The 20829-nt window shown below is 35.8% G+C and overlaps 1 protein-coding gene across 8 annotated transcripts in view; it reads right to left on the bottom strand.

The window, feature by feature from the left end:
- Positions 1-20829, bottom strand: part of BANK1 (B cell scaffold protein with ankyrin repeats 1) — a 453451-nt gene that overhangs the window by 15409 nt on the left and 417213 nt on the right. For all 8 annotated transcript variants that reach the window (XR_003795565.1, XM_029235051.1, XM_029235049.1 and 5 more), the window contains exons 11-12: positions 18357-18422; positions 3075-3253 (exon numbers count right to left, since the gene is read on the bottom strand). Coding sequence is in view for 7 of the 8 variants with exons in the window: in XM_029235051.1 (XP_029090884.1) it covers positions 3075-3253; positions 18357-18422 (245 nt within the window). In the remaining variant the exon portion in view is untranslated. The remainder of the gene's footprint in view (positions 1-3074; positions 3254-18356; positions 18423-20829) is intronic.

Here is a 20829-nt window from a genome sequence, read left to right as displayed (position 1 = left end):
CCCTTATGTTAAGGACTGACTAAAAAAACACAGGGAAAAAGCTCTTTGACATTGGTCTTGGCAATGATGTTTTGAATATGACTGAAAAAGCACACGCACCAGAAGCAAAAATAAACAACTGGGACTACATCAGACTAAACAGCTTCTGCACGGCGAGGAGACAACCAGCAAAATGAAAAGGCACACTATGGACTGAGGGAAAATATTTGCAAATCATGTATCTGAGAAGGAGTTAATATCCAAAATATATAAAGAACTCACACAACTCAGTAGCAAAACATCCCATATAATCTGATTAAAAAATGGGCAGAGGAACTGAATAGACATCTCTCAAAGAAGACATAAAAATGGCCAACAGATACATGAAAAAATTCTCAACATCACTAATCAACAGGGAAATGCAAATCAAAGCCACAGGAGGATCCTACCTCAGAACTGTTAGAATGATTATCATCAAAAGGACACGAGGTAAGAGATAAGGTTATGGAGAAAAGGGAAGCCTTGTGCAGTGTTGGTGGAAATGTAAACTGGTACAGCCATTATGAAAATAAGTATGGAGGTTCCTCAAAACATTAAAAATAGTACCACCATATGAGTCAGCAATCCTACTTCTGGGTATTTATCCAAAGGAAATGAAATCAGGATTTCAAAGAAATAGCTGCATTTCCATGTTCACTGCAATAGCCAAGATATGGAAACCACATAAGTGTCTTATCAACAGATGAATGGATAAAGAAGATGTGTTATGTATGTATGTATATGTGTGTGTGTGTGTATGTGTGTGTATACACACATACACACACACACACACAATGGAATATTATTCAGCAAGGAGAAAGAAGGAAATCCTACCATTTGCGGCAACATGGATGGACCTTGAGGGCATTATGTTAAGTGAAATAAGTCATATAGAGAAAGACAAATACTGTGTGATCTCACATATGTGAACTCTAAAAAAGCCAAATTCATAGAAACAGAGTTGAATGATGGTTATCAGGGGCTGAGGAGTGGATGAAATGGGGAGATGTTGATGTTGGTCAAAGGGTACCAACTTCCAGTTATAAAATAAAATGTACAGCAGGATGATTGTATTTAACAGTACTGTATTATATATATATTACATTTAGCAACTTGACCGTTGCTAAGAGAGTTAGCATTATATGTTCTCGTCACACAAAAATGGTAATTTTGTGACATCATGGAGGTGTTAGCTAATGCTATGGTGGTCATCATTTTGCAATATATCACATCAACCCGTTATACACTTTAAATTTAGACAAAGTCAATGATATCTCAATAAATTTGGGAAAGAAATGGAAAAGAACTGACTGATTCCTCCCAAAGTCCTCAGTCAGAGTCACAAACTTTGGACTCTGATGGAAAGTAATCTTAGTGTTTGTTCTTGTATTTACAGGTTAAATTTTGTTTTGTTTTGTTTTGTTTTGCTTACTGTATTCATTATCCCATTATCCCTATATATTAGATAAGCCACACTGGTCTCAGAGTAGTTGAGTATAGACCACCTTAAATTCTTTCTAAAACAGTATTGAATATAAATACACAAATAACATGTAAACAACCAAGGGTTTAATAAAGCAACTAGTGAAACCTTACCAAGAAGGTATTTAGGTTGGATCACTTTAAATTGTAAACTTTATTATTGAAGGGTCTAAGAAGGATGAAGTACATTTGACTTAACAAAACGTATATAACTTATTTTCTAGCATTGCTAGGAAAGTGATTTGTAAGTCTGCACTTAGGCACATCTTACCCATTTCGGCATAAGAAGGATGCTTGATGGTGATGGCAATGGTGTGGATTGAAAGCAATACTGTACCGTGAACAACAATCCGTTACAGAACTCTACAATCAGCACTCTTAGCATTTGTTTGGCAAAAGAACTGCCCTTGCTTAACACTGCAAAATCTTGACCAGGTCCAGTCACCTAACCACAACAAGAGCTATCCATAGAGACAGGTGATTTCTGACAAGGCTTGTGATCTCAGATGTATTGGAAAAGCCCCTTGCCTAAACTATATCCTGTTTATATGCCATATTGCTTGAATCACCATTATGATTCATTTCCCTGTTGTTTAAAAATGTTTTCTTAAGCATTATTTTTAAATAAAAATGATCCTTGGGAAAGGTAGCATATTACGCTATTAATGATTATTTATACTTAGGCCTAATGTAGCTAATGAAATGTGTTTAATCAAACAGCTGCCTGAGAACTGGCTTTTAAGGTACTGGGGTTTTATATGATGAGAAGAAAAAAGACTGGTAAAACATTTTGGGAGTGGGAAGGCCTATTGGATAGCTAGAATATGGTCCTGGTACCCTCACTGAGGAATGTCATGGGGTGTATATTATATTACACAGAGTATATTTTGTTTTCATTCTCCTCTTAGAACCACCTACTGTAGTCCCCTCTCAGGATGTAAGTTATGTTTAAAGAAGACAAGCTTATCTGAAGTTAATACTCTCGGCATAATTTCTCTGTAAATCCTGACCGATGTATATATATTCATATATATGCAAATCCTGATATATATATATTTATGTATGTACATATTTATATACATGCAAATCCTGATATATATGTATATATATATTTTTATTTTTCCAAAGGTTAAGGAGAAGAGAAGATAAAACTTATTAAATATTACTTAGGACTATTGTCTGATATGATTTCAAGCATTTTCTTGTTCCCTTTAAGTCTGGTCTACATAATACATTCTTCAGAATTCTGAGCACGTTAGTGTAAAGATGCTTCACCTTAATTTCAGCAATGAGATTCATAAAACATGAACTGTACTAAGGACAGCCTTATAAGTTGATTAGGTATTAGCTCTGATATACATGGTCTCAGCATTGAGTTCATCGATGGTTTGTAAACATGAAATCTGGGTATTGTCGAGCTTCTAATTGGTAGTTTAAAACCTCTTTTTTGTGTGTGGCTAGTTAAAAACAAAAGAACAGTTACCTGTATTTCTTGTTAAGAGAAAGAGGCTTACAAAGATGCTGGAGCTCTGCACCTGAGGGAATGCTCCAGAAGGGATTGGGGTCTGTATTACCTGCTGACTTATTTCCAGGCCAGTCTTCCCCATCTGCCAGTGTTTAAATTTCTCCAGGGCTTCGTCCACAGAGAGTTTCCCATTCTTGACTTTCTCTTGCAGGAGGATGAGTTCCTCCTGCCCAGCAGCAAGGCAGCCCCTTACAGTGGAAAAGCCTTGACTCTCCATCCGAGATCTGTCTACAATATGAGGGAAGGGTGTTTTAATGAGAAGTCTGCGTATGACAACTGGAAAAAAAAAAAGCATTCTAAAAAATAAGCAGTTTGAGTTTCTTGTTCTAGCTAGTCTATAAGCAGTTACAGAATAAATCAGTACAAATTTTTTAATGAGCTTCTTTCTAAGGATGGTCATGCCTCAGACCTAGTGTTATGGGTGAAAAGAATATGTCTCATCACTGAAAAACATAAAGGGATGAGGAGAGAAATAACAGCAAAAGTTCTGCACTAGGCTGGTGGTGGGCAGTGCCAATGTCATGTTCTTTTGTGAGGATTACTTTTAATTAGGTCCACAAAATACTTAGCATAGGGCCTGCTGCATAGTAAGCTAAATAAGAAAGAGTTAACACTATCATTACTAATAAATTTTTATGGAATAAACACAATCTCTCCAGCTTTGGGAAAAAAGATCTCAACCAACATCCAAATGTCACAAGAGGTGCAGGATCATTTGAGAATTTATTCCTGAAAGATTTAAAATAAATAATTGCTGGTCCTTTTGTTGTGACCTGCTTCCTTTTCAAAAGAGTTTATTTTGGAACATGCTATATATTATTTGCTCGGCACGATGAGAACATTCGATGGTCTGATGTCTCTTGTGTGGCTGCTAATGCCACACCAGACACTGGCCTGAGGAACAGTGAGAGCAAATTGCAGACCACGGGTGAGTCAGTATTCTGATGGTGCTTAAAGACATAAATGAAGCTGTATGCTTTTAGGGACTCTCTGTACTCTCCAGGCTACCCCAATCTCTGTTACTCCCTATAAGTCTCTGGATGACTTCACACTTGTACTGCCTGCCTGGCTGCAGAACTCATTTGAGTTCTCATTTACATATTTCTCCTAAGTCCAACATACTTATTGCATTATCTCAGCAGGGATTGGATGGCTCAGCAGCAGCACAGGTCGTATGCACTATCAAATCCAAACATGCCCAGAGTCTAGAAGGAGAGAAGAGGTAGTCCTGCGAAGCTGTAGGCAAGTTGGTAGTAAATTGGGCCTATCGCTGGAGAAATTGCTCATTACTGGGAACTCTTTTTCAAGAAAGAAGTAGATCAATTAGACTGTATCTAGACCTGATTGACGGGATTTGTGAAATGGGGAGGGCATTCAAATTCTATAGTTATAAAGATTCATTGATAGGATTGGTTAGTCTGGAAATGAGAAGTTCAAGTACTTGATAGCAGTTTTAAGTATTTGATGGGAACTTGAGCCTTGGGGCAGTCTTGGAATGACCTCTCATGTCCCTTTCAGTTTTGAGATTCCAGCAGTGAATCTTGGAACAGGGGCACAGAGAGGATTCTTTTTTTGTAAAGGCTCACATGCACATAAAACTGCTCCATGGCCAATCATTCTGATTCCCACGGGGGCTTTCTTGGCTTGTCTTTTCACTTCAGAAGTCCTATATCCCCAGAACTAACAAGATGTCAACAGATTCTATACTCTTAAATCTTTTCCTTCAGGGATGACAGGACATGAAATCCCACGAGAATTGGAGAAGCAAAAGTCAGCCAGAGGGCTCAGTGGTTCAGCAGCCAAAAGCACAGGTAACAACTGAGATCTTGCTTCTTGTACCACTTGCTTTTTATAGGTCTCCACAATCCAATTCAATTCGTAAGATGCTGTTTGCAGTAGAATTCCATGTGCCATTCCTGCCAGAGTGTGGAGGTTTAGCATCGTCATTTAACAGCTATGCCATTTAACTAGCACCTCACTTCTGTCATCCCTTTGCCTAAGTGTGAATCCATTTTTATCGCAAATACCCATGCAGCTGGATTTTCTGCTTTTATAGAAGTTATCTCAAGCCAAGCCTTCCCAGAAAATGGTACCAACTTCAGTTTTGCTATATGTGCACGTTTAGCTGAATTTAAAAAAAAACATTGAATTCTTTTAATAATATTCATTTCAATTATCCTTTCATATTTCAAATTTTAGCTATGAAAATATAAGTAAGATGACTTTTTGGGGGGAGGCAGGATTCAGTTTTGCATGGTTGTGCAGAGACAACAAAAGAACAAAATTCAGGAGTGGCAGAAGTTGTAGACAGATTGAGTCCCGAAAGTGAGTTGTTTACAACTAGACTAATTTTACATACATCTGCTTTTTCTTCTTTTTTTTTTTCCCCACACTAAAAACATTAAAACCAATTGTCTTGATAAATTACCATTAGGCATGACAAGCTGCAAAGAAAAATGATTAGGCCTTTTACCTCCTTTCTTTCTAAGGGCAGACTAATCAAACCAAAACATGCAACCTGTAATTTTTGGAAGGCTGTGCAGAATTTCTTTATTGCATTTAGATGACTATTTTATGGGGGGTGGAAGGGTTTTTCCTTGCTCCTCAAATTTGTATTTATTATTAGTTTATTCTCATAAGAGTTAGTATGAGTTTAACATAGTTTTCATTGAAAAGCATTTGTCATACTGCTATTTGCCCACACGGCAGACTTGTTCTCTTATCGTAAAAGCTTCAAGACAAACTACAGTTTCTAAAGTTTTAGTTCCTTTCAGATCAATTCTTCTTTACAAGATTTTCCATTTGATCAAGTTTTGGTCAAATTAACATCAAGCAACCCGTCTGGTGGACATATGAATCTAGAGATTAGGTGAGAAAGCAAATTGAGCTTTTCATAAAAGTTCTTTCTACTACCAAGTGACTGGCTAGAAGAACATTTTTCTTGAAAAACTGAAAGTCAACAACTTGATTGGCCAACACCAAAGAACTTAAAATGTGAAATATTTACTTAGTAAATATTAGGTAGTCATTGAAATAATAATAATTTAAAAGACCAAGTGTAACGGAGAGTGTGCTTATTACACAAGGACAAGTACAAAAGCAGGATGCAAAATTGTATATATAGTAAAATTTTAACCATAAAAATGTTGTGCATATAATAAAGCAGGCAGGAACAGTTTTAAAGATGATACAGGTCGTTCTATTGTGATGGTATCAGAAGTGATTACCTTTTTCTAATTTCCAACTTTCTGAAATAATACTATATTGCTTTTACAATAAGAAATTTCTCCCACTTCGCGAATAGGTTTCTCCATGGAATACACCCTTCCAAGCTATGCCAGATATACTATACCATGCCATACCATACTGTACTATCTTACCAAATTATTTTGTGAGCAGCTGGAACAAACTTGAAAGTAATAAGGACTTAAAAAAAATCAGTGACCAAAGTTTAAATCTGAAGTTACTTTTTTGTTCCGTATCTAAGAAATTGGCAGCAAATGAGCTCAGGCTCACATGAGCAAATTAGGAGATGTAGTGTTGATGTATTTGTAACTTCCAAGCAAAGTATCCACATCTCCTTAACCTACAGCTGCTATTGACGGGTTCTCTCCTTGACTAAACTTTAGTCAGGCTCCTGAGTCCTTTTCCTAACTAGGGCTCACCTTTCGTACTTCCATGTCTGTCTTTGCATTGCTCAGTTTTCATAAGAATCCTGCTGTTGCTTTAGCCAAAATTCCCCACCCTTGATATCGGATCACCTTCAATATCTGTTTGGGTTCTTTTATCTTCCATCATCCCCCTGATGTGATCTGATCACTTGGCCTGCCTGGAGTAAGAATCCTGGTCAGTCAGTTTAGGGAGAATCTCTCTCACCCCTGGTGTTCTCAGTAATTTCCCATCCACTTCTCACCCCTCCCACACACTCTGCTCCTGGGTTATAAATTCACATTCTTCCTTGTGGCATATTCAGAGTTGAGACCACTCTCTCCCATACTGTAAAATCCCGTAGCAGCAATCCCTATATTGTTGTATGTAATCCCCTGAATAAAGCTGGCCTTACTGTTTGACAAGTGGCAGGATAATTTTTTCATTGACAATATATTCTTTGCCACTTCTCTTTAATTGTAAATTCAGAAGGTGAGTCCCCATGCCCTGCCCCACCACCATTTAGAAAACACAGACATGTACTAAGAAAGAAAATGACTATCACTCACTACTACACTCTTCAGAAATGTGGAGTATTAACATTTTGATGTTTCTCCTTTTTAAGTGTACATTGCTTTCTGTTCTTCTCTTTCTTTTTCTGAACTAGGTTTATACTGGTATGTTTCCAGCTCTTTTCTCTTATCCCTATAGCCTAAGAATGTTTCCATGCCATTAAATATTCTTTGAAACATGAGTTTTAGTGGCTGTATTATATTCTGAAATTTGTATATTCAATCAAGTATTTAACCATTTTCCTACTGTTGGCTATTTTGTTGTTGTTTCCAGTTTTTCCCACAGTTATGTACTATTGGTGCTTAAAAGTCTTTAACATAAATCATTGGCTGTATTGCTATTTATTTTCTTAGGATAGACTCCTGAAAGTCTAATTTTTGAGTATGTACACTTTTGAAGCTGTTGATACTTAGTGATCAACTCCTTTCCTGGAAATGTGTTGTTAAATACCTCTCACCAGTTGGATAAGGGAATGACTGATTTGATGCACTTTTGATAATATTTTGCATTATTCAAGTTAAAAAAAAAGCACAAAAACTTTTAGTAATTTGATAACCTAAACCATTCTTTCACTGTTAAGTGATTCTTGTGTCAATGTAATGCTAAATACTGTAGCTTTAAGCACTGCATAAGTACTAGACCTTAATACACATGGCAAGTGGTGCTGACTTAATCTCTTTATTTTCCTAAATAGTTGAGTTTGAAATAACTCAGTGACAAAACTTGTCCTGGGTTACCTTTTGAGTTAAAACTTAATACAAATATTCCTTAGTTATTGGTCTAGTAATATTTTAAAAATTCCTTTCATCACCTGACATAATTTTTTTAATAAGTTGACTTTGTTTTATTAACACACTCTATTATTTAGCGTAGTTTTAGGTTCATAGTCAAACTGAGTAGCAGGTACAGAGATCTCCTGTATACCTCCAGTCCCACATATGAGTAGCCTCCCCCATTATCAACACTGCTCACCACAGGGGTACATTTGTTACAGCTGATGAGCTTACATTGCCACATCATTATCACCTGACATAATTTTGTTAATTAGTATTTTTCTTTGAAAAGTCACATATATATATTTTAAAATTTTATTGGAGTATAGTTGATTTACAATGTTGTGTTAGTTTCAGGTATACAGCTGAGTGATTCATTTATACATATACATAAATTCATTCTTTTTTTGGATTCTTTTCTCATATAGGTTATCACAGAATATTGAGTAAAGTTCCCTGTGCTATACAGTAGGTCCTTGTTGGTTATGAATCATATATATTAGTGTGTGTATGTTAATCTTAAGCTCCTGATTTATCCCTCCCCCCACCACGTTTCCCCTTAAGTGGGACCATAAGTTTGTTTTTAATATCTGTAAGTCTGTTTGTGTTTTGTAAATAAGTTCATTTTTATCATTTTTAAAATTAGATTCCATGTATGAGTGATAGCATGATATTTGTCTTTCTCTGTCTGACTTACTTCATAACCTCTAGGTCCATCTGCATTGCTGCAAATGGCGTTATTTCATTCCTTTTTTATAGCTGAGTAATATTCCATTGTATATATGTACCACATCTTCCTTATCCATTCCACTGTTGATGGTCATTTAGGTTGCTTCCATACCTTGGCTATTGTAAATAGTGCTGCAATGAATATTGGGGTACATGTATCTTTTCAATTTATGGTTTTCTCCCAATATATTCCCAGGAGTGGGATTGCTGGGTCATATGGTAGTTCTATTTTTAGTTTTTTAAGGAACCTCCATACTGTTCTCCGTAGTAGCTGCACCAGTTTACATTCCCACCAACAGTGTAGGAGGGTTCTCTTTTCTCCACACCCTCTCCAGCATTTATTATTTGTAGACTTTTTGATGAGAAAATCATATATTTTTATACACAAGAAAATCAAACAATTCCTCTGATTCTATATACTAACATCTTCTCATGACTGGTTTTCTTACTGGCGTATTCTCTTAGTTAGATTTGCCAGAGCATTTGCTAATTTATTCTTTTTAAAAATAAACTTTCAGATTTAGTTAAAATTTCCTGTGTTTTCACATCTGTGAATTTTAAAAAGTCTACCATTAATTTTCAACTTTTACTAGATTTATTACATTGGTTTTATTCCATAATTTTTTTTTACTAGTATCTAGTTCCTTTTCTTGTTTAATAACTAAAGATGTACAGCTGTGATGTTGCCTCTGCTTATAGTTTGCTTGCTAAGCATTCAATTGTGTTTTAATTTTGTTTGCCTTCAGAGGTTTTTAGAATTTCTTCAGGTGTTTTTCATTTCTGTTATTAATTCTTTAAAAAGTATACTGAGATCAAAAAGTGGGTTGAATAGGTGATATTTTTATTGAGTTTTTAAAAAATCAGATAGCATATTATCAATTAAGGGTTTTGAAAAGTGTACAGTCTATTAAGTACAAACTTAACATTATCTTAATTTTTATATACCCTATTTTATTATTTTTGCATTTTTACTGTTTTATCAAAGATTCAGAGTATTTATAACCTCTTACTACTACTGTGGTTTTTGTCAAATTCTTTTATTCTACCACATTTTACTTAAGTATTTTTAATATTTGCCACATAAAAGAACATGGATGACATGCTTTTATTTGGATTTTAGAATTTAAATAAATAAAATGATTTCTTTTTCTAATACTTTTGCCTTGAATCCTATTTTCTAAAATTAAGATTGAAAACAACTCGTTTATTTCTTTTTCTTTAAGCAACCATTAATGACCATAAATTTTCAACTTTTCTTTAGTATTTTTTTACAGTATATCTTCAAAAAGCAGGATACAGTTTGATTTTGTCTTTTATCCAAATTTGAATCTGCATATTTTATAAAAGAATATATAATGTGGTATTTGGAACCAGGCAATCATGGGTACAAATCTCAGATCTGTCTCAGCCCACCTTTGCAAGCTTCACTTTGTCTATAAAATGGAGGTAAATAATACCATTAGTTACAGGGTTGTTGCAAGGTTTAAAGAAATTAATATGTGTAACATGCTCTGTAATGTTCCAGGCTTGTGCAAAAGTCCAGGAAATTGTAGAGATAGTTGCTGTTACTATGATAACCTGGAAGAACAGGATAGTAGGAGATTCTAAACATGGGCTTCAGAGTCAAAAAGAATTAAACTGAAACTCCACCTCTACCACTTATTAGTTCTGTGACCTTGATTACAGATAACCAATCCATCTTAAAAAGGAAAATAATATCTACCTCATAAGATAGCTGTGAGGACTTGATCTATGGTATATAAATGCTTCACACAGTGCCATTTGCCCTCAGTGATTGTGACTGCTCTTTGAGGATGTTTAACTGACACATGTATTTTCATAACTGCTGTTCTAATTATAACCTTATTTTGTATCATTTTTTTGCCTTTTTTTTAGTTTTTGTCTTTTGCTAGAAAGATTAGGTAGATATAGTGTATATATATTCTATAATTATATAATAATATTAAGTGATTTCGAAGGTATATATTTTGTTTTAAAATAATGATTACTTTTATAAATTTCAGAGATTTTTTACCTTATATTTTTTGATTAGTATAGACTTGATAGGGCATTATTTTATTTTTAAATTATTTTCTAGTTCCTAGACATTTTCATATTATTTGAGCACTGGACCTAGATTATTGCAATAAAATTATGATCTCTTGCATTGCATATTTTTATCACCAATATTTTACATTCAGATGTTTTATAAATAAATTTATAATAATTATTTAAATTTAATTCCATGTTTTATTGAATTCATTATTCAGCACAAATTCTTTAATGCCATAACTTCTTTTTTTTTAAATTTTTGAAGTACAGTTGATTTATAATATCATGTAAGTTTCAGGTGTACAGCACAGTGATTTAGTTATATATAATACATATACTTTCTTTTTGAGATTCTTTTCTCTTATAGGTTATTACATAACATTGAGTATGGTTCCCTGTGCTATACAGTAGGTCCTTGTTGGTTATCTATTTTATACCTAGTAGTGTGTATATGTTAATCCCAGCCTCCTAATTTATCCCTCCCCCCACCCCCTTTTCCCCTGTGGTAACCATAAGTTTGTTTTCTGTGTCTGCAAGTCTCTTTCTGTTGCTAAGTATCTCTCACTTATTTAGAAGATATTTGGGGGAGTACTTTCATGATGACATAGAAATGCTATCTTTTCTAAAATCTTGGACATCCAAAAAATATATTTGTTTTCTTCTTACACAAACACATTAGCTGAATAAATATAAGTTGCAACATTTTCCCAATAAATCATGTAGTCCATTATCTCAAATTTTTGTTACATCATTTTCTAAATTGTAAAACTGATTTTGATTTTTTAGAAGAAAATCTAAGTTAACATATTTCCTCAATACTTTAGGGTTGTTTTTTCATCTTTATAACTAAAACAGTTTGCTAAGATGCTTTTTTGTTTGTTTGTTTTTTGCGGTACACGGGCCTCTCACTGTTGTGGCCTCTCCCGTTGCGGAGCACAGGCTCCGGACACGCAGGACGCGCAGGCTCAGCAGCCATGGCCCATGGGCCCAGCCGCTCCGCGGCATGTGGGATCTTCCCGGGCCCGGGTATGAACTCGTGTCCCCTGCATTGGCAGGCAGACTCTCAACCACTGCGCCACCAGGGAAGCCCTGCTAAGATGCTTTTAAATGTGGGTATATTTCCTTATTTTTTGCTAGATCACAGCGAGTCCGTACAGTCTGCATATTCATTCCCCCACTCTTCTGTACTCTGAAGCTTTGTTAAACTATGTCATTGATTGTATTTTCTAGCCTATTTTTAAAAACACCTATTATACATGAGTTGGATTTCTGTTCTCCATGTCTTTTGACTGTTTTTAGTATTTCCATGTATTGGGAACAAACCCTTTTCCAATTATGTTCTCAACTTCAATAATTGATTTTACCCACTGTCACTCCTTTTTGTTATAACCAACGTGGATTTTAGTTTGCTATTGAAATTTTAAGTTCCAAGTTTATTTTATTTTTGCCATATGTCCTCTAGTCACTTGATCCATTTTCGTCATGTCACATGTTTCACCTTATCCTGCCATCTCAGCTAAAATGTCTTTCATCTGTTTTGCTTTCATCTCAGCCTGACCTCGACCCCTGACTTTCTGTTGATGTTTCTTCTCTATGTTTTCAATTTGTTTATGAGTTTGCAGTTTTCTGAAATTTTCTTTTTTGGCTCCTGTATATTGTCAGTGGGTATCTAGCACTGATCCTGAAAGCTGAATGGTTTAGCTTAATTTAATAAATGAAAATTAAAGATAACTCATACTTCTTTACAGTTATTTTCTAAAAACAATTACACATCATTAGTTGGGATGTTCTTATTTTGTGTGTGTGTGTCCAGGGGGGGGCACACTTGCATATTTCCCACTATCTCCATACCGATAGCTTGGTGCTTCTTGGGAAGATATATGACAACCTTACTCATTAAGGAAGTCATTTACAGAAGTATAATTATCCTGAGTCTTCATGATGAAATTCTCCTTCCTTTCCTTTGACATGGTTTTTGAAGTTCTCATATCATTTATTTGTTCTCTCCTTCAATCTTCTTAAAAGAGAACGCATCTATAGAATCATGTTTGACAAGAGATTTGGTGATTGTTTATCCTTTGCTTCTATTCCTTGTGTTCAGATCAAATTTTGTTCTCTGCTCTAGGACTACAGAGGACTTCGGTGCAACTCATAACTCAGGATCCCAGGACTTAGCAGCTTTGTCTAGTGCAGCTTTGTCACAAATACGTGGAACATGATTCTTTGGCACTATGTACTGATAGGTCTGCAAGCAACGAACTCCCTGAATAAGTAAGTTTTCTTGCCCATCCCATCTTTCCTTCACAGAGCTTTACTTCAGGGTCTCAGGTTGCTTTCTACTGGGAGAACTGCTTTTTCTGCATGTATATAGAAAGACCAGAGCTGGAGTGGAGAGAACTTTAAAAAATTAGCATTTGTGTAGTAGAGTGATAGCTAGGGGTCAGCGGGTGGACTACTGGTTTTATTTGCTTCAATCCCTTTTTTTCAACCTTAGAATTAATTGGAATTAGTCCCATATTCCAGCATTAGCTTTATTCCAGTCTTTGTTTCCACTATTATTAAGAATTCCATCTTTTTGATGCCTTTCCTTCACAAGCATTTCTGAGAGGCCACTGCTGGCTGCTGACACATCACCATTTTAGACAAGAGCTCAGCTATTACACAAGTCTTTCCAGGTATGACCTTAACAAAAACAGAAACCAACCAAACAAAAAACTCCTATGAACATGACAAATGGAAATGTCAGTTATACTGAAAAGGAGAATTGAAGCCATTATTCTTCTATGGAGTACAAATAACTACATTTTGATAATTTCCCCTCTTTTCTTTTTAATATATCAATTACTGGCAAAAGTAGCCAGATGAAAATACCTCAGGGACCCGCATTCTCTTTTGCCCACATAAGGGTAATACCATCTGCATTTCTCCAGGTCTCCTACTTATAGAAAATTCTGTTATTTAACATTCATCACACTGCTGCAGCACTGGGAACTTACAGAGCTCATACAAGATATGTTTCCTGACTATATCTTTCCCAAGAGCATGCACACCCCCTGAAAAGACCAGTCGATAACGATTTTGCAGTCTGCATCGAGGAATTAGTGGGCAGAGACTATATCAGAGATTGCAAACTTGTAAGCCTACAGGGGCCAGAAAGATGGAATTACTGAGCAGATAAGATTCAGTGCCTGCTTATTAAACACATCTGAATAGTCTTCATTATCAAAAATAATTATTTTCTCTTTTGTGTTTTTATTCATAGCATGATTCTCTTGATACGTGTTTTATTTTCCCAGTTCTGATAGAATTATGAGTTTAGAGAAATGTGTCTCAAATATAAGACAATATGGAAAGCATGATAACAAATGAAACTATCAAAAGTAATTTGTAGCAAATGATACAATAATACAATAGGGAGTGGTTGGAGATTTGAATTGTTACATGAGACATGGATTTAAGCATGGTTTAAACGTGGCAAAAAACTGAAATTATATTGTGCACATTATTTTTGAAATATAACATATTTAGAGGCCAAATCTGACCACAATATGGCCTTTCAAACAGTTTCTTTTGGTTAGATTTTGTTTTTTGTGTGTTGGTTTGAGATTATTATTATAGCATATTACTGTTCCCTCGTGTTCTGCTTGTAGTCCATGTCTAAGGTAGGACTTAGGCAACTAAATTCTAGAAGCTCCACAAATAACTCTTATGCTCATCTGGGATTGAGAGTCACTGGTATAGGCAGCTGGTTAGGGTGGACGTGCTCCTCCTACCTCCCACCTAACCCCACCCCTCAAAAAAAATGGTTTGCCTTCCAAGCATGACAGCAACAACACATGCTTGCTGAGAGGATTATTATTTCACTGTATGGCTGGGCATATCTGTGGCCATGACCCATGATCACACGGAGGCAGTTAAGAATGCTAAGGACGCTAAACATCATGAATGGCTATTCTTCACCTCTGAGGTACCACTGTGTTGACAAAATGGGGATGATTCCGGTGAAGATAGAAAAGGCCCCACGGCGTAGCCTAAGAAAAAGATATAACAGAGAAAAACAGGTCTGGGAGACGTGAGCAATCTTGACCCTAGACTATTATATGATTTTGTGAGGCACGGAAAATTAATCAGCTATTTCCATGTCCTCAAAGTCCTTACATTCCTCCAGCACCCTTTGACTTGATCATGTTCACCTAGTAGTCTTCTAATTACTAATTATATTGTATAAAAACTTTACTAATAATATTTGGCAAGGGTCTAATGAATACAAGCATTCTCATCACTGGGAAGAAATCTTCCCATAAAACAGATTTAATCCATTGGGATTGGGGGTTATAAATCAGTCCTCCATGAGCTTAGTTAACAGGACTCAGACATCAAAACTCTAATTCAGTTCTCTGGTTTGCCACGTTGAAGAACAAACCCTTGACTGCTCTGTGAGGCTCAATTTTGGGAAGTGGGTGGAGGTGTGGTAGCAGCACATTCTGGGGACAACACTCTGGCACTGATTTAAAATTTTTCTAATTTTAAAACCAACTTGGAAAAACTGATTTTAAAAATGTATTTTGATGGAAACTTTTATCTGTGATCCAAAGTCCTCAGCATTTTTCTTATATTTTTTCCAGGATGTGAAAATTGAGTTGAAGAAATCTGTTGAGTTTCCATGGAAATGGTGCCAATTAATTTTTTTCGGTTCCTCAGGAAAATTCCTTGACTTAGCAATAATGTAGCTTCCTGGCAATCCCTTGGCAGTCTTCAACACAGGGCATCTGAAATGCCTATACTTTCAGTGGGAAAATAGTTGGCTCTCATAATCCCTTTCCCTTCCAGCATATAGTGAAATAATTGAATAATTTATTTAACCTTTAGAGAACCTGTCCAGTCCCTTTAAAAAATCTTGACTCTGACAAACACTTCACAAAAGGGTCTTTTTGTTCTCTATCATCAAATAAAGAGATTATCATTGGTGAAGCATGCACTGTTTTTCCTATTACACCATGAAATCCCAGGGTATTTGAAGAGTATTCATTAATTTAGGAATAAGTAGTTTTGATTGTCTAGTAAGTCCCATGGTCTGGATGGTCATAAATATCTGAAAAGATTTAGAGAAAAATGGCTGGACATTGGAAGTCCATTAGGTACTTAATTCTTTAATTTCAAAACCTTCCCCATTATTCTTTTTTTTTTTTTGCGGTACGCGGGCCTCTCACTGCTGTGGCCTCTCCCATTGCGGAGCTCAGGCTCCGGACGCGCAGGCCCAGCGGCCATGGCTCACGGACCCAGCCGCTCCGCGGCATGTGGGATCTTCCCAGACCGGGGCACGAATCCGTGTCCCCTGCATCGGCAGGCGGACTCTCAACCGCTGCGTCACCAGGGAAGCCCCCCCATTATTCTTAATTATGTTCTTCTCATGCTAGATTCTGATTTCCCTGCAGACTGCAGTTATCAGGAAGGTTTTTTTTCCCCTAACAAACATTTCATAGGATTTAATGTTCCTCTACTCCTTGAAAAGAGAACAATAATCTTTCCCATTCTGCTGAATTACTAATGTCCACAGTTAAAGGAATCTAGGGGAACTGCTCTAAGGTGACTAATCAAAAATATCATCAATAATTGGATTGAAATAGCTAGAGAGTGAAAAATTCACACAAAAATTTGATTAGAATTTTCAGTAACCTAACCCCCCAAGAATTAAAAAAATCTGGTCATCATTGATCTTGAAGAAGCAAATTAAGTAACAAGATATGGACAGATGTTAATCCAGTAAAATATTTTATAGTTTCCTTTCACCATTCTCTCCTCCCCTTTTATTCTGAGTACAGAAGGGACTATTTTTTTCTATACATATGGTAGAATATTAATAGGTTTCTTCTAGGCTTCAAAAACATTAGCAGCCTTTTCTTATATTGCTCTCTGTGGGACAACCAGAGGATGACAGATCAGGCATTCTGAGGATCCCTTATTACACTTGCTACTTGTCCCCTTCTTTCATATCCTGTGGCCTTCTTCACATCATCCTCCTAATTCTAACGTAATTTAATTAAAATATAATAATTGAATAATTTGTTTAAAATGCTTTAGGGAAACTTTCTCCCAAAGAGCTCAAAGCGTCCCCTCTCTTTATTCTTTTCCAAGCTCTGTGAGGTATGTGGAAGAGTCCAGATAGGAATAATCTTCTCTACTTTAATTCTTCAATAACTGTTTGATCCTAATGGTACAATGATCTCACATGGAGTTCTGCATTTATTTCTTGAGAGAGCTGAAGGCACAGTGGGAGGCTAATAGTAGACTTAAAAAGATATATCTTTCCCTTCAAACTAAGAAATCACTGGAAATGAAAAATTGTCCAATAAGGAGAGTTTTTTGCATACAAATTTATAAGTAGTCTATCCAAGTGATTTGTAGGAGACTGGAAGTTCAGGTCCGTCATGTGCTGCGTTCAAACACCACATACTTAACTGGAAGAATGATCTAAGTACAACCTCGCTGCCGTGAGAAATGCCACTTGAAGTGATGGGTGATGATCATTCATTTAAGGACACACCTTTGTTTGAAGGATGATCCATAGCATCCCAGGAGCAAGTCCATGAGGTTCTGTATTTAATAGGTCCGTGGGTGTCAGAAGTTGGTGCAGTCAGCACTTTGCTATTTTCACAGTGGCACACAAAGAGGCTATGGAAGTGGCTGCTGGTGAAATAACTTCCCAGTTTTATTTTAATGTCTCTCTCAATGATTTATGAGTAACACTTCAAGGTAATATTATTTTGGAGTGATGTTATTTCAAAAGTGGGTTGAGGTTAAAAGCATCTGTACATGCTCATTGATTATCAGAGTCATCCAGTGTTACCTCCATCTCTGCCACCTTTTATGTTTTTCATTTTTGAACTTTAACCAAAGATTTATTATCAGAAAAACATCATAATAAATAGCCTGCCAGAGTACCTCTTTTCAATGGAACCAAGTGTGTCAGGAAAGGCTGGAGGCAGCTGCCTCCTTATGAAGCAAGAGGAAAATATTCCTCCTGTGTGAGATGCCTCTGAGCTACAGTGTTCAGCTCTTTTCTGCATGACAAATAATTGGTCCAATAAATGGTAGGTCCATTACCCAAGGCAAGAGAATAGTGAGACAATCTTTGACTGGAGTTCAATGCAGAGCACAGAAAACCCATGCTGGTCCCCTTCATGGGATCATCTGCCCCTCCTACCAAGTTAGGTTCCAGAGGCTTCTCTCTAAAGGTCTCTGAGGGATGTTAGAGAACTTGTCTTACTTGACCCTCCTGGAGCTCTGATAGCAAACAACATTATCAACATCACCACAAATTTCCCAGTAAGGCCTTTGTTAATTAAAATAATTTGGCTTTGTTAATTAAAATAATTTTCTTGCATTAATCTTACTATGGAAAAATTATACTTGGGTAAGACACTGACTGACTTAACAGTGAAATAGCCAAGTACACAATTATTTACTTCTATAGCAGGAGACTTTATTCAGTATTCATAAGATTTCTTTAACTCTTACTTAGAGATTATTAACTAAACTGAAGTTCATGTTAGTACCTTGTTTCTTAGGGCCATGGAACTTGTCACCATTTGATTGTCTTCTGGCAGTCTTTTGTTGAAACACTGTAAAAAAATAGAACACAGATTATTTATTGAACATAAACATAAAAAAGAACACACTGTGGAAGACTGTAGGAAATTAGAATGCAGTACTTCATTTTCCTTAGTAACAATTCCTGAATTGTATTATTTTTTGAGTAGGAGGATTATTAAATTTACAATTTTCTCATTTGTGCAGCTTATCAGTCATTTTCAAAAAGCATTTTCTTTGCACAGAGTAGTATAATGCTGATGGAATGCCTCATTAAACTGTTTAAATCAAGATATGATTCCATTTTGATACCAGGTAAAGATAAAAGCTACATTTTGTTAAAAGTGATAAATGCTAAAATCACATGAAAAATTCCATTTGCACAGAAATTACTCATGCTGACTTTTTGGTGATAAGCAAGGATAAAGACTGTTGCTTCTTCAACAGATGAAAAGACTGCTGGATTCCCAGATGTAATAATAAAGAAGATACTTTATTCTTGCATCATCTAGCTAGACCTCAGACCTATTAAAGCAGCTTATTCGAATTACTCCATTATCTGAAAAGTACTTTGTTCTCATTTATTATTTCTTACATGGAATTCTGTGAGACAAGTCAGCATTACCCCATTCAGCAGATGAAAGATAAAACTGATTGTTTAATATTTATTGAGCACCCACAAAGTTCCGTATACCTGCTGGTATTTGTTAATGAGGAAGTCTATAGCCTTTAGAGCTTGACTTTAGAAACTGAATATCCCAGACTTCCATTTATTTTTTATGGGTAGTCTAAACTATAGGGTTTGGGAACTGAAAGAGGCCTTGGAGATTTAGTCCGATGTCATATGTTTATAGATGAGAGAGGTGGAAATAACTAACATATAAAATAACTAACATATAAAAGGGCTACGTAATTTTGCAATGATAGTGGAGCTATCATTTTGGATCTTTGCCATTGGTCTCAGTATTCTTTAAACCAATCTAATATCAAGGTCATATCTGTGATGAATCCAGATAGCATTTTTTTCAAATTTAAGAAAGTTCCCTAAGCCATATCAAATCAATAATTATTTATTAAGCACATATACTTTGCCAGCTGTTGTCAAGAAAAAGGGTACTCTGCTCTGTCCTTCAAACAGGAGAAGCGAATATACTTTCAAAGTATGATGTGTTTAAGAGAAATTATACACACGAAATAATATTTTTGGTTGAAAATCAATTTTCTGCTTCAAGTTAGTATTTGGAAAACATGCTAAATATAACTTACTGGCAAGTTCTGGGTTTGTGGCTTACATTTTTTCTCAAATAAAATATACTGATGGATATATGGTATGTGAATGTATTTTAGGATAATAAAAGCATTTTTATAAGTGGTGCTTGACTTTTTTCATTGGCCAGTTTGTAAAGTCTTGAAAGAATAAAACACTTCTGAAATTTTAATAACATGCAGACACCCTGTGCTTTTTCGCCAGTATTGTTAAGATAGTAACTGAGACTGTCTCAGACAAAAAAGCTGTAATCTGGCATCATTAATATGGGAAATAATCTGAATCCAAAGATAAATTCAGAAAATAAATTCTTCCAATAAAAAGTATATTAATTGATAAGTTTTAAGAACTCTGATAAATTCTGAAGCTATGGAGTACTAGAATTTTTCTCCAGCTTTTTGGCATTCATTTGTTAAAAATCAGTTTACACCTTATATTTTATTGAAATACATTTGTTGACAACAAATGTCCAGACTTTGTGAAATACAGTAAATGTTAGGTAAACATGCTCAGTTTCTAGATTAAGAAGTGACAGCGGCATATTCATTCATCGTTGACATTTCAGCAGCGTTTGTAGCTAGGACAGCCTGGGACGGGGTAGAGAATTGCGGTGGGAGAGTAGGGGTGCTCTGAGTAGAATGATGATGAAAGTGCTGGTAACAGAACTCATTAAGAGCAGGATGGGCACTAGGTCATGCCCCATAGTACAAAAATCCTCTCTACCACAATAACCTCCCTTGAAATTCCCTCCTAACTCACCTCCAGCTCCACCCACTACAACCGTTATCCTCCTTTCACCTACAGACAAGCCTCATTTCCTTACAAGAACTCAATTAGCAATTAGCATATTGCCAAACACACTGTTTCTCATTGTTATGAAAGTTGGGAGGTGTTTTTGAATATAAATTAATCTTGGGAAGACACCTATATTAACTTTTTTCTTGAAGAAAGAGCTAGCCCATCCAAATGATCACCGATGCAAACATGCATACCAAGGACACATGCTCTATTAGCCTTAGGAAAAGAATACATAGATCTACAATTCCAGACTTTGTTCATCTTTCTTTTTACAGTGAAGATTCGCTGAAACATTTAAATTGCTTCTACCGGCGAAATCTTTGCTCTAGAAAGCTTTATACACTTTGTTTACCATCTCACCCACACAACGTTTA

This window comes from Monodon monoceros, unplaced genomic scaffold (genome assembly GCF_005190385.1).
Source record: "Monodon monoceros isolate NGI ecotype Baffin Bay Population unplaced genomic scaffold, NGI_Narwhal_1 Super_Scaffold_20, whole genome shotgun sequence".
NCBI lineage: Eukaryota > Metazoa > Chordata > Mammalia > Artiodactyla > Monodontidae > Monodon > Monodon monoceros.
This window is presented reverse-complemented; position numbering and strand designations above follow the sequence as displayed.